Here is a 27,584-nt window from a genome sequence, read left to right on the forward strand (position 1 = left end):
CGGAGAACCGACCAGAGCTTCTGACCTAATGTCCAATCCTCACCTTCTCGTGGTGCACCCTGTTGGGTATCTGCTTTGATACTGAACGAATGAGGATGGTCTGGCAATTTGGGATTTAGCCGACCAAATTGTATTCTTATTGGTTAAACCAAAATAAAAAATGATAGTACAACAAGACAAAATTTCATGCCAGCTGGGGCGTCGCCCGGTTAAACAAGGCCCCCATTGTTTTCGCCAGGGAACCAGGGCGAACAGGAAAAGTCAGCTACTGGAACAAATCTGAAAACAAACCCCAACTCAACATCACCAGAGTTAAAGATCGGTACTATCAACGTAAGAAGCCTGAATGGCAAAGAAATGGAGCTAGCTGAGGAATTAGATAAGTACCAGATCGACATAATAGGGGTGACTGAAACAAAAAAGACCAAAACTGGTGAGATCTTTCTGAGCAATAAATACAAAATGTTAAATTCAGGCAATGACAATCAAGGAAAAGAAGGAGTAGCCATAGTATTCAACACAAAATACGAGGCTAATCTTCTTGAATGGCAGTCAGTCTCAAGTAGAGTAATGTGGGCAAATATGAGAATGGGGAACTGGACAATGAGACTTATTTGTGCCTATGGTCCCACAGAAGGTTCTACTAAGGTAGAAGTGGAGGAATTTTTTGAGGCTTTAGAAAAAGCAACTGACACAATGAAAAAGGAAAAGTTGGTCCTTGTTGGGGATCTAAATAGCAGAGTAGGAAATGATTGTGAGACATACAAAAATATTTTGGGAAAATTTGGAGAAAAGAGCAAAGCTAATAATAATGTCTGTTGGATTTCTGGCTCAGGACATGGACTGGTTATTACTAACACCATGTTCCAACATAAAAATGTGCACAAATTCACATGGAGAGAAGAGGCTAGGAATAAGAAAAGTCTCATTGACTATGTTATTGTTGATAGTGATGTTTTCTCCCTGGTGCAGGACACCAGAGTGTACAGAGGATTTGAAATTGGAAGTGATCACTATTTAGTCTTGAGCAGGATAAAATTGAATTTCATATTGAAAAGAATAACATGTAAGAAAGTTTTAAAGCAAATAAAAGTTGAGCAGCTCTCAGATGTGAACTGTAGACTAAAATACATAAAGATTATTGAAAAGAAAATGAAAGAGATTGAGAACAGGAATCAAACCTTGGAGATTCAGTAGCAAACTCTGAAGAAAACATTGATTGATTCTGCCAGAGAGGCATGTGGTGAGGTTGTGTGCAAGGATAAAAAAATCAGAACTCCGTGGTGGACACAAGAAGTTAAAGAGGCAGTGAAGGAAAAGAAGAAAGCATATCAAAAGTTCCTGGCAAATAAGTCAGCTTTTACTCTTACAGAATACAGAGACAAATGTAAGAAAGCTAAACAGTGTGTAAAACTAGCTAAACAAAAGTCATGGGAGGACTTTGGCAAGAATATAGAAAATAAATATCAAGAAGGTGGCAAAATATTCTGGAGGTTGTTGAAGAAGCTTAGGAATGGAGGAAAGAGTGCTGTAAAAGGAGTTAGAGATGATAAAGGTGACATGAAAACAGGAGAAAAAGATATCCTTGAAGTATGGAGTAATTACTTTGAAAAACTGCTAAATGAAGCAAGCAGTGATGACAGCACAGTGATAAAAAACACTGACCAGGCATGCAGTCAGGAATACATATCCATACTTGAAGTAGAAAAAGCCATCAAAGGCTTGAAATGGAAAGGCAGCAGGAGTAGATGATATTCGACCAGAAATGCTGAAGTATGGTGGTATAAGAGTCTTACAGTGGCTGCACTGCATAGTTCAGAAAGCCTGGACAAAGGGACGAATTCCTGATGATTGGAGTAGAGCTCTCATAGTACCCATATATAAAAAGGGAAATAAAACTGAATGTGAGAATTACAGAGGTATTTCCCTATTGAGTGTTCCTGGCAAGATCTATGCAAGTATACTTGAGAAACGGTTGAGAAGAATTGTAGAAGAAAAGCTTGGTGAAGAACAAGCTGGATTCAGGCCAAATAGAGGCTGTCAGGTTCAGATCTTCACTTTACGAGAAATAGTCGAGAAAGCATGGGAATATAACAAAGATCTGTATTTAAGTTTTGTCGATTTGGAAAAGGCATATGACAAGGTGCCAAGAGAGAAGCTATTCAATACGCTGCAGTTATATGGTGTCAATGGGGCATTATATCAAGCAATACTTAGTCTTTATTTGAGTTGTAAGTCAGCAGTTAGAATTGAAGGAAGTGCAGGAAGATGGTTTAATGTTAAATCTGGTGTGAGACAAGGATGTACATTATCCCCTCTGTTATTCATTATCTATATGGATCACATTATGAAGGAAAGTGGTATTAAACCTGATATCAAAATTGGAGATGTTAATGTCAGCTCTTTGCTTTATGCGGATGATGTTATACTTCTAAATAAATCCGCTACGAGTCTGCAAGATTCTCTGACTAAATTAATTGCTGTTGTAATAGATATGGTATGAAAGTCAGCAATAAAAAGACAAAGACAATGAAAATAGGCAGAATCATTGAAAATGTCAACTGTGTTGTGAATGGAGAACCTGTGGAACAAGTAAAACATTTCAGCTACTTAGGCACGATTTTTACTGAAGATGGTAAATTAAATATAGAAATAGACAACAGAATCAGCAAAGCTGGTATGGTGGGAAGTCAATTGATTATATTCATATGGAATAAGAGAGAAATTAGTCAGAACACTAAATTAGCTGTATACAAGACAGTGTTCAAACCAGTTTTAACTTATGGATCTGAGAGCTGGGTCAGAAGTAAAACACTTGACCAAAGACTAGAGACCGCAGATATGAGAGTCCTGAGAAAGATTAGAGGCATGAACAAATGGCATCAATGGCAATATCATATTAAAAATGAGGATATTAGGAAAGAACTTGACATTGTCAGCATCCAGGAATGCGTTAGCAGAGCTAATCTCAGGTGGTCACTTAAATAGAATGGGAGAGGAAAGATTAGCAAAACAAGTGTTCTCTGCCAGGTTGGCAGGGAAATGACCCAGAGGAAGACCAAGATATAGGTGGATTGATACGGTACAAAGTGCCTTAGACCAGTGCTTCCCAAACTTCTGGATGTCAGGGCCCCCTTTGCAAAAATTAAAATATTTCACGACCCCCCCTCGAAAAAAAAATCGTAATATAGAGACAACACCCTCCCTAACAGCCTGCAGAGGCTGTTAGGGAGGGTGTTGTTTACCGCTGCAAGCAAGTTACTATCTCCCCACATGAACTTGTTTAAGCTTTTTTTCATGTGTGAAGTATATGCGAAACTTTTATTGGTAACAGAAAACTAGCTCGGATGACAGTGATAATATAAAACGACTTTTGATATGTATATAAAGTCAATATCAACAGTCCCTGATTACGAACACGTGATGAAAGGGACAGGAAGATTTGGAGCTTCCCTGGAGAGCATTCGAAGTAAATACAATTAACCACTGCTTTGCAATGAAACATATGAATAAGCAATATTTACTAATATTCATTAAGCGCCGAAATACGCAGGAAGCAAAGTTTGTGAACCAACACCAATGTGTGCATTTTTCCATTAAAATATAAAAAAATAACAAAAAAGAAATAATAAATAATAAAAGTTAAATACGTTTCTTTTAAAATAAAAAAAAATCTACTTAGTCTTAAAACATTTTAAATTTCTTTTCATTATTTCACAGCCCCCTCAACTAAACCTACAGCCCCCAAGGGAGCCGCGGCCCACAGTTTGGGAAGCGCTGCCTTAGACGATAGAAATATAAGATCTGATAATGTTGGAGTCTTGACAAGTAACAGACTGATTTGGAGGAAAATTGTAGATAGGAAGTTAGTAATGATGTAATTTTTTCATGTAGTACTGTCATATCCTGTACACCCCTTGAGGGTACATGGCAGGAATTTGATGATGATGATGATGATGATGATATAAAACCAAATAAAATAATAATATAATAAAAATTTTATGAAATACTGTATATGCTATTTCACAAAAGTTTTGTTGAAATTTGGCATATTTCCAACAAATATGCCAAAGCAGTTCTTTTCTTAACTAGCTCTCCCTCCAAACACACCACTGACATTAGCTCTCTTCTTGACAACTCTGGCCACAACTTTGTCCATGATTTTTTTCTACAGCTTGTCCTTCTCCCAGCCAATCTAAGCTACTCTCTTTATTCCCTTGCTCAAATTCTCTCTATGATGGTTCCAGGAATGGCCTCATGTTCTTCTCCTGTCTCCCTTCATTCCAGGAAACTCTCTTCCATCTTTAACTGTGAACAACTCCTTACTAACTTATATGTCTTAATCATATCATCACTCCTCTTCCTATTCGCAAGATTTTGCAATTGGTAATCCCCAATACCTACATATTCCAGAGACCTAACACTGACTTAGTCAATCTTCTCTGGACCCTCTCAAAATATACTCATCCAACATCATTTCAAAGCCAAATACAGAAACTATAAAAGTTTTGTGTGAAAATTGACCAGAGAGCTTGTGGGAATACGCTCGACACCATACTACGAGTTGCCCTAGCTGAATCTTATAGGAGCCACGAATGCTCAAAGCGCCAGTATATTTGCCTCCTATTGGTCCATTTTGTATAGGTGGATTGATATGGTACAAAGTGCCTTAGACGATAGAAATATAAGATCTGATAATGTTGGAGTCTTGACAAGTAACAGACTGATATGGAGGAAAATTGTAGATAGGAAGTTAGTAATGATGTAATTTTTTCATGTAGTACTGTCATATCCTGTACACCTCTTGAGGGTACATGGCAGGAATTTGATGATGATGATGGTCCATTTTGATAAAGTTTCTGATAGCTGTTTCAAACTCATTGGTTTTCATTAGAGACCAGACAGAAACCTAAGAGAGTAAAAACTCTCAGTACTAAGGAACTCAAAGTGTCAGAGAGGTGTATTTTCCATAAGTGAACTCTCGGTCGGTGCGTAAAGTATTTACTAAAATAAAGAGCCAAAAGGCTTCACTTCAGTGATGCAAAATTATATAAATTAAGTGGATATTAAATCCAACATCATTTCAAAGCAGAATACAGAAACTATAAGAGTTTCGTACAAAAATTCCCGCAAGCTCTCTGTCAATTTTCATGAAATGAACTAACAAACCAACACTGAATTCTTATATACTATTTCTAGAGCAAGTTAGGTCTTCCTGTTAAAAATTTTAAGTTTTTCCTTTCGTTCCTCTGCAATTAAGTTACTAACAAGAAAGTAATATATATTAAACTATGTGTTATGTTTGATATCACTAAAGTTCTTCCCCCTCCCTCACCATCATACCTTTTATAAGCAACTTACTACCATTTTCATTTATATGAAATTATAAGTGCTAATTAAGATTTTTTACCTTTAGATACTGGGACAGGAACAAACTGATTAGAAGAAAATTCTGGATCAATTCCAGTAAGCTGCAGTTTTGGATCTCCATCTATATTTCGAATAAATCTCTTGAATATCTTTCCTAATAATGAAAAACACAAAATATTATTATTATTATATGGGTATCTCCATGAAGTCAGAAGACTCATCACGGGAGATCCATTATTTACACACTAGCTATTATATGCACAATACCTATTATTCCTCCTGCATAAAAACTCATTTCTGGTTGTGCTTGCCTGGTTGGCTGAGTGGTTAGCATACCTGTTCTCCAACCAACAGGTTGTAGGTTCAAACCCCACTGTTTGCACCTGAAGTAATTTCAGGAGACCATTTGGCTACTCGTATATAGAAATATGATTTCTGCATTACTTCAACCTTGGTATCACTTCTGAGTCTGGCTTCCATTCATGAGACTTCAATAATGGTCAAAAGCAGTCTGGGTAGTGGCCTTTCCCAAAATACATAACATTATACATGTCTGTGAGGATATGTGCTTTGCATTATCGGATACTAAGGCAAGTGATGTGAAGTCATTAGTTTATATATATGAGTTGCTGAGTTGCCCAGTCCTAAAATTATTTCAGGCACAAAGTTTGTTTGCTTACACTGGGATAAAGGATTAAACCAAGAATATAATTTCTTGTCATCTTTAATTTATAGCATAACCAAGTGGAAAAACTTCCAAAATTTAACTTGTGGTGTTATAATTAACTTTCAAGAGATTTGAATATTATTCAATACTACTTTCATGTCCTCACTGTTGGTTCTACCTAAGATAGTTGTGGTAACTATCTTAGTGTGATAAGAGAGAATGAAGAAAAAAATGTGAATGAGAAAATAATAGTTGATAGTGTAGAAGGCATGAGTGACTGTGAAAGTTTAGATGATTTTGTTTAGGACAGTGAATTTCGATTTTGAGTGACTGACTTGCAGAGGGAGATAGAGGAGCTGAAAGAGGAGGTGGAATGTCTTGGGAGAAGTATGAAAGATGAGATTAGAAGAATGGAAGAGATAAATGCAAGGCAAATCGGAGTAGGGGACAGAGAGAGTTTTGGGAATGATAGGAGAGGAGAGAAATTTGTGAATGATAAAAGAAGTGAGAATGGAATTGGATATGGAAATGGAGAGAATGGAAACAGGAGAGAGAGGTATGGAAGTGCTAGAGGAGGAGAGAATGGAAACAGTAGAGGGACGGAATGAGAGAGAGGTATGGCAGTGCTAGAAGAGGAGAGAATGGAATGAGAGAGAGGTATGGGAATGCTAGAAGAGGAGAGAATGGAAACAGTAGGAGAGACGGAATGAGAGAGAAAGGTATGGCAGTGCAAGAAGAGGAGAGAATGGAATGAGAGAGAGGTATGGGAGTGCTAGAAAAGGAGAAAATGAAAACAGTGGGAGAGAGGGAATGAGAGAGAGGTATGGAAATGAAAGAAGAGGAGAAAATGGAAACAATAGGAGAGAGGGAATGGTAAGAGGTATAATGTATGGGGACTCAATGATCCGTGGTGTTCAAGATAGGATGCATGAGGAGTGTTTGCTAGGAGGAACGATAGAAAGGGTGGCTTTGGCAGTTAAGAGAGATGAAAGGGTGGATGAGATGATTGTGATGGTGGGAACAAATGACTCGAGTGGTGGTGGTGGTGGTGTAAATAGGGCAGCGAGAGATATGAGATTCTTGCTTGAGGTGGTACGAAAGAAGACACAGAGAGGAAAGATAGTGTGTGTGTGTGTGTTGCCAAGGTATGATAATGACGAACTGAGCAGAAGAGCGGTAATATTGAATGACATAATCGCTAGAATGTGTGATAAGAGAGGACTGGAATATGTGGATGCTTGGAGTGCATTTGAGGACAGAGAGGAATTGTATACAAGAGACCACTTACATTTGAATGAGGAAGGACGTAGGCATCTGGAGAGATTGCTGTTCTGAAAAAGTCAGTGTGGCTCAGGGAGGATGGTAGCAGGGGTGGCCTCTTGTGGGAATGGGTACTTGGGAGAAGGGGGACGACATCAGGTAACACTGAGCATAGTGGAGTCTAGAGGGGATAATACTGGGTATAGAAACAACGGCATTTATATGCTATATACTAATACCGGGAGTATCCGGAATAAGGGAGAGGAATTGGTGGTGCAGATAGCATCAGCCTGGCCAAAAATTATTGGGATCACTGAGATGTGGTTGACAGAAGAGGATATAATAATAGGAATAGAAGTCGCTGGGTACAGCATTTTTCAGCAGGATAGGATGGGAAAGCGTGGTGGTTGAATACTGCTTATGATAAGTGACGACCTATGTCCTCTAAGAGTGGAGACTTTGGAAGGCAGTGACACTAATGATTTTGAAAGCATATGGTGTGAGGTAGAGGTGGGAAAGACAGGATATTTAGTGGGATGTTGCTACAGACCCAGGAGTACTGAGAGTGGGGACCAGGAAATTATTAGACAGTTGAGTTTGGCAAGTGCAAGAAGAATGATTGTTATGGGAGATTTTAACTACAGTAGTATAAACTGGGGAGACGCAGATGCATGTAGCAATAAGGGAATGGAATTTCTAGAATTCTTGAGGGACAAATGTCTTAGGCAACATGTAATAGAGGGAACAAGAAGTTCAAGAATTTTGGATTTGGTTATAGCATCAGAAGAGGTGATAATAACTGAGATGACATCTCTCCCACCAGTTGGAGAGAGTGACCATATGGTTTTGATTTGGAAAATGAATAGACATGCAGGAGTCTCAAAGAGACGGGAACGTATGTGGAATTATAAGGCAAGTGATTACAATAGTCTTAGACGTCAACTTGGAGAAGTTTCATGGAGGGAGGAATTGGAAGGCTGGGATATCATTAATGCTTGGGAAATTGTGAAGGAATATTTGTTAGCAGCAATGGTAAGCTGTATTCCACGAGGGAAGAAGAGGACACAATTTGGAGTAAACTGGATGACAAACAATATTAAACAGGAATTGCATGCAAAAAAGAGGCTGTGGAAGAGATATAAGGAGACAGGAGAAGAGAAGATGCATGAAGAGTATAAGACACAGGCCAGAAGAGTGACTAGTATGGTAAGGAAGACGAAACTGGAATATGAGAGGAGATTAGCCCTAAAATCCAAAGAAAATCCTAGGGAATTTTTTAGATATGTAGCCAGTAGGAGGAGAAATGACTGTTGAAGAATGATATTGTGAGATAAAAATGGGAATAGATTGACTGATGCAGAGGACATAGTAGAATTGTTCAATGACCACTTTATTGGAGTATTTCATCCTGGAGGAGTCAGTTTTAATGCTAGAGGGATAGGGCAGGTTCAAGGTTTAGAGGTACAGGAGGAGAGTGTGTTTCAAATACTGAGTACTCTGGATGTCAGTAAAGCTGTGGGACTGGATGGTATTTCACCACGAGTTTTGAGAGAATGTGCTAGGGAACTGACAGTGCCTTTGACCTGGCTTTTCAATGAAAGTCCGGCTGCAGGAAAGGTGCCCATGGAATGGAAGGAAGGTAAGATAGTGCCATTGCATAAGGGCAGTAGCAGACTGGAAGTGTCTAATAATAGACCAGGTTGTGTGTCATTAGTAGTTAGTGAGATCTTGGAGAAAGTAGTAAAGGACCGTATACAGCATTGGACAGATGAGGGTAATGTTATCTGTGAGAGTCAACATGGATTTGTGAAGGTGCGCTCTTGTTTTAGCAACATGCTAGCCTTTTATGATAAAATTACAAGAGCATTAGATGAGGGAAAGGCATATACTGCTATTTTCATAGACTTAGTGAAGGCATTTGACAGGGTGCCACATGATAAGCTGATATTTAAGTTGCAGCACATGGGTCTGGATGTCAGATTGGTCAACTGGATTCAGGATTGGCTGTCCGATAGGTATCAGAGAGTTTTGCATGGGTGGGAAGTTTCAAGGAAGCAGAGGGTTACAAGTGGGGTCCCATGGGGCTCAGTGCTGGGACCTATATTGTTTAACCTTTATATCAATGACAATGTCAGTGCATTGCAGGAGGATGTTCAGTTGTTTGCAGATGATGCAAAGCTGGGAAGGATTATTAGTAATAGTGCAGATGCAGCAGTCTTGCAAGAGGATTTGAATAAGCTAGATAGATGGGCAAATGAATGGGGGTTTCGGTTTAATGAAGCAAAATGTAAGGTCTTGAGGTTTGAGAAACATCGATGGGATGCTGCATACTTTATGGGAGGAGTTATACTGGAGGAAGTAGTGGAGACAAGAGATCAGGGATTGATGATTGATAGAAACCTGAAATTTAGGGGACATATTGCAAAGGTGGTGAAGGTAACACAGAGGATTGCTGTGATAACGAGAAGGACACTGACCTGCAGAGATAAAACAGTTATTATTCCATTGTATAAGACCCTGATCAGACCACACTTGGACTATTGTTCTCAGATTTGGTCCCCAGGATTTGAAGAGGATAAATTAACTGTGGAAAGGGTACAAAGGCAGATAACAAAGATGGTTTCAGGACTGTACAATGATAGTTATGAGGATCGGCTGAGGGAATGTGGACTGCAGAGTTTGGTGGATAGAAGGAGAGGTGATATGATTGAGAGTTTTAAACTGTTGAGAGATGGTTACAGGGTTGACACTGGGGAGTTCTTTCGCTTGGTTGAACAGCGGGAAGGAGTGATGACAAGAGGCCATCCCTGGAAGTTACGAAAGGAAATTGTGAAGAAGAGGGTGAGGAGTGGTTTCTTTGCATGGGGGGTGGCTGAACCATGGAATGCATTGCCTGATGGAGTGGTGAGAGCAAGAACGGTCAATGAGTTCAAGGAGAGGTATGATAGACTTTGTGTTTCTTAGGAGGATGTGCCCCCTAAACTTCAACTCCCTATCCACCAACATTCCCAAATCCCAGGCCTCATCAATCTCCTGGAGTACGGTTCCACCAATGTGATATACTGCTGCTAATCTTTTCATCCCAAAATGCATAACCTTACACTTTGCCACATTAAATTGACATCCATTTTCCTTAGCCCAGTCCTACAAACTATTCAAATCATCTTGCAAAATTTTGACTTCCTGTGCTTGTTGCTCTACCCAACTTTGCATCATCAGGAAACAAGTGAACACTTCCTCTCAGATCCTTTCCTATATCGTCAATGAACAAATTGAAAAGTAGTGGTCCAAGAACAAAACCCTGTGGCACACCACTAGTCATAAGACGTCTTTTGGACTCAATTCCTGAATAAACTACTCTCTGGTATCTCTCCATCAACCACCCTCCTATCCATCTCACCAACCCTATATCCATCCACATCTGCTCCAGTTTACTGATTAGAGTTCCATGTGGTATCCTGTCAAAGGCCTTGGCAAGGTTCAGTAGAATCACTGTAAACCCATTACCCTTATCCAGTTCTGCCGTCACTGTGTTATAAAACGTGAGCAAGTTACTGAGGCATGATCTACCCTTCACAAAACCATGTTGTCCCCCATACAGTATCCCATTTTCATCTATCCAATCCTGTATTCTTCTCTTGACTAATTTCTCCAAGGCCTTGACAATGATTCCTGATATGCTAATCGGTTGGTAATTTACAACAGCAGTCTTGGAACCTCCTTTATGCAGTGAAACTATTTTTCCCTCTTTCCACCCCCTTGGGACTAACCCAGACCCGAGACTCAAAGTAAACAAAATGGTCAAGGGTACTGACAATTCTTTAGCCGCTTCACGTATGACACGAGCTGGTATACCATCCAATCCTACAGATGTATTGACACTGAGGTTTTGCAATAGACTACTCACCTCCACTTCATTCACCACAATTCCCATATAATCTACTGGTTCATTCGTTTCTGCAATGTCACCACCTGGATGATATATTCTTGCAAAGTGCTCACTCAGTAACTCAACTATATCCACTGCTTCAGTTACCTCCCTACCATTGGCACTCTTTAAAATCATTCTGCCATATACATTTTTTCTTTTACTTGCAACATATCGAAAAAAATGTTTGGGATTCTCTTTAGCCTGCATGGCTAATGTTCTTTCATAATCCTTTTTTGCTTTTCTTACCACATTCGTTACCCTTCTGGCCTGTGCTTTATACCGTTCATGTGCCTGCCGGTCACCCACCTTTCTCCTTAAATTCCCTCTATAAATGTTTCTTTTTTTGCAGCTTAAGCTTAATGGTGTTATTCATCCATTTAACCCCTACTTGATTTATTATTTGGACTCTGGGTATACAGTCAGCCATTGCTTCATGCAAACACTTCTTAACCGCCTCCCATGCACTATCCACTTCTAGCCCTTGCAGTTGTACATGCCATGGCACTGAACCAATCAAACTCCTAAGCTTGTCATACTTACCAGCCCGATAATTCCACATGTACCCTGTCTTAATTGTAAATTCCACCCTTTAGTCACCTCCCAAGTCAAGACCCTATGATCACTCTCACCAATTGGTGGCAACGCGGTCATATTCGTTACAGCCAAATTCTCAGATGCAATTACTAGGTCAAGCACTCTCTGACCCCTAGTATTTTCCATTACATGCTGGCGCAGATAGTTATCCCTTAATAACCGCATAAAATCCAATTCCTTCCTCCCATGTGTCCTCTCCTCCTTCCAATCAATGTTACCATAGTTGAAATCTCCCATAATAATTACCCTCCTTCCACTCATTTCTTTTATTTGCTTATGCATATTATCTCCACCATCTATTCCATCACCTGGTCTATAGCAGCACCCAACTGTATATTTTGTTCTGTTAGTTTCAATCTCACACCAAATAGCCTCAAATGTGCTCTTTTCTCTATCCTGCAGTTCCACTTCTATTCTCCTTGGCTGTAGCTCGTCAGCTATCATCAATAACATCCTCCCCCCATTTTATTCTCCCTGTCTCTCCTGAACACACCATACCCCTCACATTCAATCCCACTAGCTGTGTCATCTTCTGTCAGCCATGTTTCACTAATGCCAATAACCTGTGGTCTGGTAGTGCCAACCAAGGCCAGAAATTCTTTCTTCTTGTTCCTAATACTTCTGGCATTAGTATACATGAATTGCAGAAGCCGATTTGTCCCATCCCTATTTTGATGCCTTATACCAACTATTGTTGTGTCCCTATCTACGATTATTAAACCTTCCTTTATCCTTTCAAGTGAATCTCTATATTATCTTCATTCAAAACTTAACTATGCACGAGATATTACAAAATTCAAATATTTAAGCTTTTTCTCCCCTTAGTGTCCCTAATATTTATATTATACTGCGCCTTTCAGGACATTTAGTTTAAGATATATGATTCAAAAACAAGGAGTAATTACAAAAATATGTTTGAGTGTGGAACTATTAAACAGTCGTGACCCTCTATCTTGTAACAACACATTAATTTCCCGCTTGATTAGGTTCATACGTTTTTCAAGTGGTGCATTAGGCAGCAAATTTCAGACAAGTGTATTATCAATGAACAAAAGTTTATTTAAGATCTCAAGCATGGTACAATTCAATTTCTATTATATAAAACACAATTCGATACTAAGAATAAAATTACAAAATTACACAAGCAAAATACAAGTATTAGGGCAAAAATCCTATATGGGAATTTGCGATCATGCCGTCATAACGGACTTTATACATATAAATATACACATATAATCCTGGAACAAATTAACACTTTACTTAATCTTATACTAACTTACAAACAAAACAATATAGGTTAAACTATCCTTTTGCTATGCTCATGCATACATTACCTTTAAGACACTCTCATATGAATTACCATGCACATACATATATCTTTAGCACATGAATGCTTATCAAATAATATAAACTAGTTTACTCTCAGTCTACTCTGATTTGTACTAAAGTCCTAGTATATCTTCGACTGTCCAGTAATTAACAATGATTGCAACTATATGCGATTTCAATTGATACATGATTTTACAGTACCTTTTTAGGATAAAACCTGGTTTTCACGATCTATACCTTTCGTGCTTGAATTAAGGACACACACAGGATCTTTTATTCTATCACTATGGAACTCATCACGTGGGCACGGGCTTCTGTATGGATTTCCTTTCCCTCGATACGAGTACTGGATGATGAGATACATAGATAATTCCTTCCTTCTTGTAACTATACGGCATTCCTCGTCTCTTGCAATAGGAATACGGGATCGAATTCCCGTACACTTTGTTTCCTTGTTGCGTCGGACGGAGATAACTCCTACGCCGTCACTCAGGAAAACCCGTGTTACCTATATGAAAATTTCGTGAAGAAACTCTGAGGAAAAAAAGGCTTGGGGGGGGGGGGGTTTCCTAACCTTTTATCTGCATGGCCTCTATTGGCACCTTCTTCAATTTCTTCCCCCCCCCCCTACTAGAGTCGATCTCACTCACCAATTAAAGCCGTTTTTTTCTGCCCAAAACATGCTTCGGTTCCTTGCACGCGACTCTCACGTGACGACATCTCACTTCGGGAATTAACCTTGAGCGATCGTCATTTGTTTTAAGCTAGCCTCTATACTAAATTAATCCCCTTTTTAGAATTAACTTGAATATTTTAATCTCCTTTTTTCAAGTGTTAAACTCTACAAATTCTTATCTCTAATCATCTTCTTTGTTTTATTTAACCTATCTTTTTCATATTCTTTTTTTTTTTTTGGAATAAGATTCCCTTTTTTATTATTTTTTGTTAAACAATTTCTGCTATATTTATTTTGCTTGGATGCAAGCATATTATCTGTCTTTAAATATTTTGTATTAGCTACTTACATAGGATTTTATATTTTTATTTTCTTGTTACACCATGATAACTGAAATGATTACATTCTTGGTTATCAGGGTGTAACACTATCCCATTCTGATTCATGGTCTTTCCTACTCGCTTGGGCATATTACACACATTCACACACTCAACTGTCTCCCTAAAGTCTGCATATCTACTCCCCCCCCCTTAATAACTCTAGTTTCCCTGATTCTGCACATTCACTTCTACTACATTCGACAACACCTTTTCAAGTCTCTGTACACCAAATCCATTCAAATGTAAACCATCCATTTTATATAAATCCTTTTGCCCATCGAACTCATTCCACACATCCACAAATTCCACACTACTCACACTACATAATTCACGCATAAAGTCATTAGCAATTATGGCCCTCCTTCTATACTCTTCATCCTAACTCTCTCACTCTTCTCTTTTGCTACCTCAAGCAATTCCTTCACATCCTCACTCACAGCCATTTTGTTTCCTTTCAAATCATTTGTACCTGCTACCACCATCAATTCTTTCACCGGCTGCTTTTGCATTCTAATTGACTCGCTTACATTCTTAACGTTCGCACCAGGTTGGTACAATTTTGTTAAACTCTCAACTAACACACCTCTTACTAAGGAATCTCCATGCAACACTCGCTCTTTCATTTTGTTTACACTCACTATCATACCCTTATTTTTTCTATCATACTTTTGCCGATTATTAGTCGGTACACTTGGTAAACATTTTTGCCAAGCTCCAGCTGCCGATTTGCCCTATGTATTGCTCCACGTAATAGAGCGATCTAACTCATTGCGCCAGTGTCATCATTTTTATTCTCTGATGATTCATTCAATCATTCTGTATGTTTACCTTCATTCTCACTTTCAATGCCACTCTCACAGCTATCAGGTACTACCTCACAAATATCACCATTCATACCTCACTGTTATCTAGATTCTCACTTTCAACAATGATATCACTCACACGACCTGAAACACTCTTTAAATCCTCACATTCTTTACACTTTTTGCACACATTCACTCCACTATCGTTGTTTAACCAGACCCCAACCGCTCTCCTCAATGCATACATTTCGCAAACGGTACACTGAATCAAATCCTTTAAGTTAAAATTTTTAGACAAATATGGCGACCTGGATGCCATCTTTGTATTCCTCTTTATGGGAGCCATGTGAACAGATAATCATATCTATCAATTTACTATTAAAATACTCAAAAAACACACAAAAATCACCCAGACACGCTAAAATACTAAAAGTAAACAATACTATGTAAATACTATGCAAATTCACCAATTATTACTCAAAATATCACTTATCTGTTCAGGAGCTATCCACAAACACTACACACCATGTAGCCCTCTAGTGGAGGAATCAAATTATAAATCACTTGTTTCCTGAACTTTGCTGGGATTATTTCAAATGTGCATCAAATGTCATAGACAGCAGTTGCAGATGCATTGTAATTTGTTTAATTTGGTAAGATAATATCCATATTAATTTCTATATGGAAGACTTGAAAGTGTCTTCCCAGACCCTCAACACATTCCTCAGCAATTAACACAACAACACATCATTCACCTAGGAAATGAAGAAAACAACTCTACCATTTGTGGAATCTCTTCTCATACATATCATTGGCCCACATAGCTTGCTCAAGCTACAGAAAACTTACCTAACAGGAAGTTGCATACATATTGATTCCCATCATCATTCTTCTCAAAAACTAGGACCCATCAGAACTAACTAACAAAGCAAGGACAATTTTTTCCACAGATGCAATCAGAAAAGGAATTTCCAATAGTAGAGAACACCTTCTGCAATAATGGTTATATCCAAAACATTAAAATCATTATATGCCATAACCAAACAGAAAATCAATGTAATAATGATGTCAAAAATACCAGATGCATCTTATATATGAAAAGTACTGCAAGAAAAAAAATAATAAGCAGAATCCTACAAAACTATTCTGTGCATTGATTCATTTCTAATATATAAGCAGCAAAATGGTGTATCACCATATTATGAAATAGAGACAGTTAGTATGGAAATAATCCTCCAACTACAAATTTCATTTGTACGTAGAAACACAAATTTCAGGAGCTTGAGTGCATCTGTAAATGGGAAGAGTCTGAGCTGATTATGTGAGAATGAGGAAACAGCTGACTGGGTTTCACAGCCATTTATTTATATGACAGTGTACTTCTGAGGAGAATATACCACAGAACAGAACACTGTATGGTGAATTCTGTTAAAACACCAAGCATTTACTGTAGACTATTACAACAAATGATGCAGTGGTCATTTATAGATTTTGCACAGATTTAATGGCCTTCATCAAGGAGAGTGCAACATTCTTGCAGCAGTACAAGATGACAGAATGTACAAAGGTGAGAATGAGATAGGTAGGAATGGAAATCAGAGTCAGGATCAGAAAACGGGAGTGGTCAGACCAAAGAGAGAGGTATGGTATAGCATCTGAATAGAGAATGTTGGTGATGGTAGAATGGCCTCAAACATGCAGGGATTGTTATGTTTGTACACAAATGCAAGGAGTATTCGAAACAAGAAAGCTGAGTTTGTTGCATTGATTGAATCAGTACTCCCAAAGATAACTGGAATAAGTGAAACTTGGTTGTCTGAGGAGTATGTGAAGTTGGGAATAAAAATAGAAGGATGTAAGTTTCTGGAAGGATAGAAATGTGAAAAGAAAATGTGAAATGTTAATGATTGCAGATGAATTGTGTCTGCAAAGTGTGGAAGTTTATAGTGCATGCACAGATTTTGAATCTGTGAAATTGAAATAAACAGGTTAGTATATCTGATAGGATGCTGTTATAGGCCAGAGAATACTGATTGTAAAATTTTTAGGCCAATTAGTCGGGCATATAAAAAGAAGGTAATCCTGATGGAAAACTTTAATTAGAGGAATATAGAATGGAAGGAGGAGATAGTGTATGGGAAAAAGGAGAGTGAGTTTATGGAATTTTTGAGAGATAAGTATCTTAAGCAGCATGTGATTAAAGCAACCAGAGGCTTTAATGTTTTGGATTTAGTGATAACTTCACAAGATATAGTTGTTAAAGAGGTGTTGACACTGCCACTGGTTGGTGAGAGTGATCATGAGGTACTTGTTTGAGAAGCGATGAAACAAGAAAAGTTACTGCCAAAAAATGGATACATGTGAAGTATACAGCAGGTGATTATAGGAAGCTCTGTAGTCAGCTAGCATCAGTATGTTGGGTAGATGAGCTGAGCGGAAAAGATGTTGACATTGCATAGAAATTCACAAGACAGTATCTGAAAAAAAACAATTTATAACTGCATACCAAGGGTTAAGCGAGTAAATAGAGTAGGAGTGGATGAAGTAAAATCAAGCAAGCTGTGCTGGAAAAGAAAATGCTATTGAGGAGATACAAGACAGTTGGTGGTGATTGGATCCATGAAGAGTATAAAATGCAGGCTAGAAAGTTGAGCATGAGAAAGAAAGAAAAGGTGCAGTATGAGAGAAGATTGACAGGTCAGGCCAAAGCTAACTCAAAGGAATTTTTCCACTATATGGCAAGCAAGAGAAAGAATAATTATAGCAAGTTGACTCTGGTGGATAGTCATGGCAGCAGAAAACAATTACAAAGGATATAGTGGAATTATTGAACAAGCACTTTATCAGAGTATATCATACTGGTGTAAATGATGCCATGTAATACATTATTATTATTATTGCATAACACCTCCTAGTGTTGCAAAGGCTGCACATCATAGTGCTGCTATGATAAGAAGTACTCTAACATGTAGGGATAAAGAAGTGGTTGTGCCACTGTATAAAGTACTGATCAGACTACACTTGGACAATTGTGCTCAAATCTGGTCACCTGGTTTTTTTGTGAAATGTAGAGACATTAGAGAGGGTTCAGAGACAAGTGCCTAAGACAATGTCAGGACTTTGGACTGCTGGCTATGGAGAGAGGTTGAAAAAATGTGGTTTGCTGGATAAAAGGAAAAGAGGTAATATGATAGAGCAGCGATTTTCATCCGGTGTGCCGTGAGAGGTCTTCAGGTGTGCCACGAGATTTATGAAAACAAATTAATTGAAAGAAATAATGTCGTAATTTGCGCATTTATTTATTAGTGTCTGGTCTTCCATCTTCTTGTGTGTGTAAATCAATCAAAATTATGCCTATTTTTTGCCAGATCATCAAAAAAATTAAAAAAATATATTTTTAGTGTGCCGCAGAATTTTAATAATTAGTCTAGGTGTGCCATGTTATGAAAAAGGTTGAAAATCTTAGAGACATTTAAGTTAGTGAGAGGATTTTATTGGATTAATCCAGGTGAGATTGTAAAAAGAGAAGGCAAAAGGGGAAAAACCAGAGGTCCATCCCTGGAAGTTATGTAAGAGTGTGGTGAAGAGGGGTGTGTGTGGAGTATATTTTTTGCATGCAGATTGTCAGTGAATAGAATGCAACACCAAAGAATGTAGTACTATCATATCCTGTACACCCCTTGAGGGTACATGCAGGAATTTGATGATGATGATGAAAGGAGTGTTAAGGATTTTAAGATTCTATATGATAAATATGTTGTCAGTTGAAGGAACCTCCAAGATGAATTATATATTTGGTTTAATCCTTTATCCAAGTGTAAGCAAATAAAGTTTGCGCCTGAAGTATTTTCAGGACTGGGGCAACTTGCCAAAGGTGACTTATATAACTTCTCATCACTTGCCTTAGTATCCCATAATGCAAAACACATCTCCTTGCAGACATGTATAATGCTATGCATTAAGGGAAGGGTCATTACCCAGATCAGTTTTGACCATTATTGAGGTCTCATCAGTGGGAGCCAGACCCAGCGGTGGTGATACTAAGGTGGAAATAATGGAGAAGTCATATATCCATATACCAGTTGCCAAAAGGTGTCACACCTTATTATTAAAATTTTCTGGATTAGAGATAAGTTGATGGAAGTTTTTTTACTTGGCTATGCTACCAATTATATATTTGGTTTAATCCTTTATCCAAGTGTAAGCAAACAAAGTTTGCACCTGAAGTATTTTCAGGAGTATAAGGAGGTATAAGGAAGTTCAGCAAAGGTGGTATAACTTCTCATCACTAATAGCTTCTCATCACGCATAGCATTATACATGTACTCAAGGAAATGTGCTTTGCATTATGGGATACTAAGGCAAGTGATGAGAATTATACCACCTTTGCCACGAATTGCCCCAGTCCTGAAAATACTTCAGGTGCAAACTTTGTTTGCTTACACTTGGATAAAAAAAAAAATTTTAAAAAATCACCTAACGCCTTTTTATTCTCGTATATAGGGAGCAGGCGAGGCCGTTTTTAGCCCTATCTAACTTTTGGAGACTGAGTGGGCAGTTCCATCTCCACTGGTACACAATCAGAGGTAGCTGGCCCAAGGTTATCACTAATTAAGCGACATGCAGTGAAGAGTGACGGCTCAACAAGTGTCGCCATCTCGTGGTCCCTAACTCTAACCTTCGTATTTAATGTCTGAAATAATATGGGTTCTACGGTTGATTTTCTTGAGTTTATGGGACGAAAAACCCAAGTTTCCAGGAGAAAAAACCCGCTTGCCCGTGCCAGAGATCAACTAACTCAGGAACCGGTCGAAAAAAGGCTTAGAAAAATTTTCTCTAGTCGCCGACTAGACTCGAAATCAAGTCTTCCTTTGTGCAGCCAAGTCCCATGGTGTGCAAATGCCACATCCACTGAGCTACACAGGCTCCTTAGATAAAGGATTAAACCAAATATATAATTGGTAGCATAGCCAAATGAAAAAATTTCCATCAACTCTCACGACGAGTCTGCTGACTCCATGGAGGGTGTAATAATAATAATAATTCCTGTCAAAAGTATGTTTCAGTGATAAAGCTGCATTAGATAGCTGACAAGAATAGTGAAGAGAGAGAGAGAGAGAGAATGGAATCAGAATAAGAGAGAAAATGGACAAAGTTAACTAAAAAAGAAATTCTTTTAGTATGTTACTAGAAGAAGAAGAAAAAAAATATTGTGAGAGGAAAATTATTAGAGAATAAAGTGTGGACAAATTACTCAGTGAGCAAAATGACTATAGAATAAAGTGTACATGAATTATTTAATAAGAAAAATAACTACAGAATAAGGTGTAGATGAATCATTCAGTGGTCACTTTAATAAAGCATTTCAAAATTACACATGAGATGTCTCATTATAAGTTCTGACAATTTTTCTCTTCTTTTCTCTGTTTTTCATATTAGTGAGTATTCATTCTTTTTTTTTATATTAGCCACTGAATAATAAGGTCTTGCTGTTTGAGAAAGAGCAAGCCATTAAAGATATTAACATTAATTGTCATGCATCCACATTTCAATCAGTAATGCCAATACAAATAGCAACGATGATGAAGTTTACAAAATGGAAGCTTTATTAATGGACATAAAACCAATTAAAAAGCCATATGTAATGTTTATGTGAAAAAAAATTTCCTAGCTGTTACAGATAATTTAACAGTACTGTCCGACCACAGATGAGAGATCTTTCAACACTTCTGCACATAGCAGAAGGTGAATCCATTCCGATAATAGGGTAATCAATGCATTTCATAGGATAAGTGTTTATTATTATACATCAGAAAATTAGCTTTTCTTTGATGAAAATTCTAGTTTTTAAAGTGGTAACTATTTTGCTTGTTCAATAGTTGGAAATTTTTGAGTATAAAGCATGTGATTTCACATGTTGGTGATGAATTCGTACACTGCCTTATTCTTTTCTCCCCTTTAACATGAACTGACTCTTTTCGGCAATCTGCCAGTCAAAGTTCTAGCATCTGTGGTCGGACAGTATGTATATCCTTTAAACTCATGATTAATTTGTGAAACAAATATCTGACAGGTTATGTATGCTTTTTTTTTTAAAGAGAAATCATGAAGGAAAACCAACTTTACCTTTATGAGAACCAGGAAGGAAGTGCAGACATCCATTTTCCAGGGTAGCATCTTCAAGTGGAATCCAAATTCCCAATACATTTGGAGGGTCAGTATAAAGGTAAGTTGCATCCTGGTGAGGAACAACTGCAAACAATTGACTTCAAAATTATTACACATAGCACTGTTGTCTTTTTAAGAAAATATGAAACAAAGAACAATGGGGAGTTGTTTTTCACAGATTTAAATGTAAGTATATTTAAGATAAATTTATATAAACAAATCATTTCATGATCATGCTAATTTTCATACCGACTTTGTATATTATTTATTCAGAAACATAAAAAAAAATACATGAACACAGCAGCATTTAATGATATTTAATGATAGATATTTAATTAACTGTTTAATTAAATATTTAATTAAAGAACTGGGAAATTCAAACAGTAATAGTGTAGGTGCATAAAAAATTATATATTTTCATGTGCAGTCATAAACAGATTAGAATAGAAGTAGGTAAACAGATTACTATTAGGATCCAAAATAGATATGTGAGTGTGCGTATGTAACTATAAATAGAAAAAATTTTTTAACGTAAAAAAAAAAAAAATGAAATACAATTACTCATAACAATTTCCAAAATTTTGGGCATAGATAATCCATCAATGAGGTTATGGTTAGAGCATTGGAGAAGGAACTTCAGCACTTTCTTTAAAAAGACATTCAAATCTGTGAAAACAACTATGCAATTATTTAGTATCATCCCAGAAGATCCTATGGCTAGTATTAGTAACTGCATGTTCAGGAAAGCCAGATTTATGACATGGCTTTTTAAAAAATTTTTTTTTATAGCTAATTTGATTAATAGATCGAAATATGGTTGAAAGATGAACTTTCTTAATGATAAGAGAAACGCATTAAGAAGAGCATGATATAAGGAATGGGATTCTATGGGAGTTATCTCTTCTTGCAGAAGGAGGAGAAAAATAGCTGATGTTTCTCCTAATAATTTTTGAGTTGAAGCCAGAGAGGCAGTTATTAAAACTATGCCACAAATGAAGAACAGACATTATGGATTCCTGACAGCAGGCAATTAATAATACCATATTTCTGTGGGGGGATGATGTGTGGTAAATATATCTACCAGAGAAGACCTGTTTGTAGTAGACTGAAGTGAATAAGGAACTATTTCTTTCTTTCTTTAGAAGGACATACATGAAGAAATTAAAAAACTCCATTCGATTCTATTTCCAAGGTAAATTTGATTCTGTGATGAAGGCTATTCATTTTTTGTGGAAAACATCTAATTCATGACATGATTTATTCCAGATGCAAAGACACGGTTCTGAATCAAAAGTAGAGTTTTTTCCTTCAAAATGGTCAAAGTAAAAGTTTACAGCATTTGGGGAAACCAGAAAACTTATTTGCATTTTGTTCGTAAAGCTTTCCATTCCAGCTAAAATATCTGGAGTTTTATGACAAATTTAAATAGTCAACAATGTCTGATGTAAATTTAGAAGCTAACAGTTCCAAGGTTTCATTTAGTGGAACGTTGGTGAAGAAAAAGAGAGAATGTCAAAACTGACTATTAAATTGGAAAAGTCAAGTTTCTAATTTATAATTTTTGAAATGAAATTGGAAGTATTTCTAAATTTCCATCAGACATTGTTGACCTATTTAAGTTTGTCATGAAACTCCTTGGTAATCCCTCCATTCAGTTTTATTTCCCTTTTTTATATAGAGGGTGTTATAAGAGCTCTACTCTGATTATCCAGACCTTTAAACTTCTCCATATTTGAACATTTCTTCGACCACAGTTTTATCACCACTTCATTTAATAATCTTTCAAAGTAATACTCAGACATTCAGAATATTCTTTTCTTTAATTTTTATGCCAGCTTTATCATTGATTCTTTTTATAGTGTTCTTTCCTTCATTACTATGAATTTTCAATAACCTCTCAAACATTTTGCTATCTTCTTGCTATTTATCTTCCATGTAATAGATAAACTCATAAAGATAAAAATAGATAAACTTTTGTTTATCTATTTTTAACATAATTTTCTTACATTCACCTAGGATACTCTGCAGACTTACTTGCAAACAACTAATGAACTTTCTTTTCTAAGACTGCCTCTTTAATTTATTGAGGCAATCATGAAATTTTGATTTTTTTTTTCTCTCCTTGCAAACAGTGTCACTACATGCTTCCCTTATTGAATCAGTCAGTCTATTATATTTGACAAATTATATTCTTGTTTTAATCTTTACACGAATGTAAACAAAAAGTTTGGACATGAAGTATATCTTCCTGACTAGTCTATTTGTACAGAGAGGCTATTGACTCAGTATCAATGCCTCAGTATCCCATAATGTAAAAACATTATGGAAAGGGTCATTTGCTACACAGACCGATTTCAATCTTTACTGAGGTCTAATCAGTAGGAGATAGACATGGGAAAATAGTAGGATTAAATCAATGCAAAAGTCAGTCATATATTTTCTATATATAAGTAGAAAAATGGTGTATCACCATTTTTCTACTTATATATAGAAAATATATATAAGTAGAAAAATGTATCTACTTATATATATTTTATCATTAAGTACTCCAGATCAGAGAGAGAGAGTTGTAAAACGTTTTAGTGCTGGTTAACAAAGTAGGCTTTAATGGACAAGAAATTATATGCTTGTTTTAATCCTTCAGAGAATTTGAAGTTGTTAGGATAGAAAAGCATGAATTTCGTGACGGCCTAGTAAGAATGCTAAGATGTTATGAAAAATAGCTATACAAAATAATGGAAGACTTTGTTAAGAATATAGAAGACACATATCATGAAGTTAGCAAAATATTCTGAAATTACTGGAAAAGCTTAGAAATTGAGAAAAGAGTCCAGCAAAAGGATTCAGAGATGATAATGGTGACATAAAAATGGAAGATAAAAAATATTCTGAATGTCTGGAGTAATTACTTTGAAAGACTGTTAAATGAGATATGCAGAGACAGAAAAATGGCTGATTGTACTCAGATGGAATGCAGTCAAAAGTAAATATTCTATATTTGAGGTAGAAAAATCCATTGAAAATCTAAAACATTCAAAGGAGGCTGGAATATGTAATGTTCTGTTTATGCCATATAATTGTAGCTTTTCTCTTAGCATCTGTCACATGCCTTTTCCAGATCTACAAAACTAAAATAAATACAGATTACCTGTATTTTCAATACATATAATCAATATAGCCAATACAGATGACCTATTATTATTATTATTATTAAGAGACACCTCCAGGGAGTTAGAAACTCATCGAGGGAGGCCACATACTACACACACCACTATCATACTTATTCTTAAATTCATTTACACTGCTTGCACTCACAACATCCAATGGTATTCCATTCCAATCATGCACCACCCTCTGAGAGAAAAATCTAGCCTTCACCCCCTTCTTGGCAGCATTCATTCTCAGCTTCCAAGGATGCCCTCTTGTCTTTTCCCCACTGTCCATAAACTGAAATCCTGTATGACCCTTTCAGAAGTTTGTAAGTCTCAATTATCACCCCTCTTTCTCCTGTTTGCTAGTGTCTGCAGTCTACAAATTCTCAATCTGTCTTCATAATCAGTATTCCAGAATCCTGATATCATTTTTAACACTCTCCTTTATACTCTCTCCAATATATCAGAATCAAAACGGAAATCAGGAGACCAGACCTGTGCACAATAGTCCAAGTGAGGTCTTACCAAGGCCTTGTCTTCATTCTCTTGAAATCTAGGTAACCAGATCTGAATGCAGTAGTCCATATGTAGCCAGATCAAAACTTTATACAAGGGAACTTCTTTGCTTCTGCATGTCAAAACACAAGTGTTTTCTATTTATCATTTGAGAATAGAGTGAAATGAGCATGATTGCTTGTTGAGAAGCAACACATTGAGTGCCTCATCAGTATATACTACTCAGCAAAAATTTCCATAGCCTGACTTGAAACTTTGGTATAATGAATAGACAGCCGTGTACTACATTGATGGAATGGTACTCCAAGAGATTGATGAGGCTAGGGACTTCGGGGTGTTGGTGGATAGGGAGATGAAGTTCAGCAGGCATATTGCTAAGGTGTCCAAGACCGCACATAGGATTACTTGGTTACTGAAGAACACACTAACATCCAGAGATAAAGAGGTTATTATTCCCTTTATAAGGCATTGATACTTCCACATTTGGATTACTGTGCTCAAGTCTGTCACCTGGATTCCTTGGAGATGAGGAGGTTGTGAAGAGGGTTCAGAGAAGAGTGACTAAGTTGGTGAGTGATGTAAAAAAATGCTCCCTACATTGATAGATTGAGAGCTTGTGGATTGAAGAGATTAGCTGATAGGCAGGGAAGAGGGGATATGATCATCATCATCATCAACAACAACCATGGGTCCAATGCCTGTAGGTGTCTGCTGCCATCTTGATATGATTCTTCCATTGCATTCTGTTTTGTGCAAGATGACTCAATTTGTGTATAGAGTTTCCGCACCATTTGACGATGTCATCACCCCATTCTCTGTTTGGTCTTCTTCTTTTGTTCTTTCCTTCAATCATTCCAAACAGTAACATTTATAATTTTCTCTCATCGTTCATTCTACATATATGGCCAAATAGACGTAGTTTCCTTTTGATTATTTTCTGGATCAGGTTTTCTTATGGTTGTATTCGTCTGTAGATTTTCTCATTGTTCACTTTCTGTATCCAGCTTATTCTCAAGATCTTTCTATAGCACTTCCTCTCAAATGCCAATATCCTCCTTTCAGATTCTCTCAGGAGTACCCAGGCCTCGCATCCATAGAGCATGTTGCTGAAAACAGGTTTCTACAATGCACAGTTTAGTTTGCATCTTTAGCAGAGGTAGTTTATTCTCATGTCATTTATTGAAATGCCTCCACCTTCTTCTTTAATCTTATCTAGTGTTCTTCCCAGATGTGTGATGAAGATGATTGGTGATATTGGGTCCCCTTGTCTTGTGCCTTGACTAGTGGCAAACCAATCTCCAGTCTCACCTGCTATTCTGATTTTTGCTTGTGCTTGGCTGTTTATATCTTTCAGCAGGCAGATCAATTTATTGTCCACACCATAGGATTCCAAGACAGCCCATGTTATATTTTGGTCAATATTATCAAATGCTTTTTGGAAGTCCACGAAACAACAATATATCTTTTTGTTCTTTCTTCGAGCTTTCTCTGTTATTAGTCTTAGTGCAAGTATTTGTTGCACTGTACTTTGATCTTGTCGAAATCCAGCTTGCTCATCCGGAAGATGTGCCTCCATATGCCCTTCAGGTGCTCTGTTAGTATTTTCATCAGCACTTTGCCAAGATGACTCATTAATACAATAGTTCTGTAATTGGTGCATTCTAAAGCACTGCCTTTCTTATGAAGAACAACCAAGACCGATTTTTTCCACTCTTCGGGGCATACCCTGATCTCCATATTTCATTACATAGCTTATGTATTTCTTTTGCAACTGATTCTCCCCCATATTTTAGCATCTCACCTATTATGTTGTCATTTCCAGGAATCTTGTTGTTCTTGAGATGTTTTATAGCCTTATTCACCTCCTCTTCCAAGATGTCATTTTCAAAGATCTCTGCTGGTGGAGAGATTGCTTTTAGTTCTTTTATTACTTCTGTTGCAGTATCATTTAGTTGATTTTTATATAGTTTGCTGCAATATCTTGTCCATCTGTGTATGATTTCTGTCTTGTCCATCAATACTTTACCATTTTCATCTTTGATTGCTACTGATCTTGTTTGCCACTTCCTATTGACATTTCTTATAAGTTTGTAGACCTCTCTAGTTTTGTGTTCTCCATGGTACTGTTCAATGTCTTTGCACTGGTCCTCCAACCATTTGGCTTTATCAGATCTTGCTGCTTCTGTACTTTATTGCATTTTTGATAGTATAACTCATCTGCTGCCTCTGAATTATCTCTTTTAAGTTTCAGTTCTCTTTTCTCTTGTACTAATTTTAGGGTTTTCTGAGTTATCCATTTCTTGTTAATCTTTTCTCTTTCAGGAATTACTTCCTCTACTGCTTTTTTTAGCACTGTAGTCAGTTGTTCTGCTCTTGTATTTATATTTTGTTTTTCACTTGGGGTCTTAGGCTTAATTTCCAATATGTTCTGATATGCTGTTCTTAACCTGTCTTCATTTATTTTGGAACTTCCTTTGTACTTCTGTTTCAGTTTCAGTCTTATATTCGCAATCACTAAGCTGTGGTCCGAATCAATATTAGCTCCTTGGAATGATCTGCACTGTTGAACTGGGGTTCTCCATTTCTGGTCTATTAATATTAGGTCAATCATATTCCTGTGTTTGTCAATCATATCTCCTCTTCTCTGCCTATCAACCAACCTCTGCAATTCACAAAGGGGATATGACAGAAACATTTAAATTACTAAAAGGTTTTTATAAGATTGATGCAGGGGAAAT

General features: G+C 37.1%; 1 protein-coding gene across 3 annotated transcripts in view; it reads right to left on the reverse strand.

Annotated features, from left to right (window-relative positions):
- LOC150092298 (phytanoyl-CoA dioxygenase domain-containing protein 1-like) overlaps positions 1-27,584 on the reverse strand; it is a 138,530-nt gene that overhangs the window by 24,655 nt on the left and 86,291 nt on the right. For all 3 annotated transcript variants that reach the window (XM_090414894.1, XM_090414892.1, XM_090414893.1), the window contains 2 exons: positions 21,137-21,262; positions 5,411-5,524 (listed from right to left, as the gene is read on the reverse strand). In XM_090414894.1, coding sequence (XP_090271020.1) covers positions 5,411-5,524; positions 21,137-21,262 — 240 coding nt within the window. The remainder of the gene's footprint in view (positions 1-5,410; positions 5,525-21,136; positions 21,263-27,584) is intronic.

This window comes from Typopeltis vanoorti, chromosome 26, assembly GCF_054136105.1.
Source record: "Typopeltis vanoorti isolate ZY-2024b chromosome 26, IOZ_Tvanoo_1.0, whole genome shotgun sequence".
Taxonomy (NCBI): domain Eukaryota; kingdom Metazoa; phylum Arthropoda; class Arachnida; order Uropygi; family Thelyphonidae; genus Typopeltis; species Typopeltis vanoorti.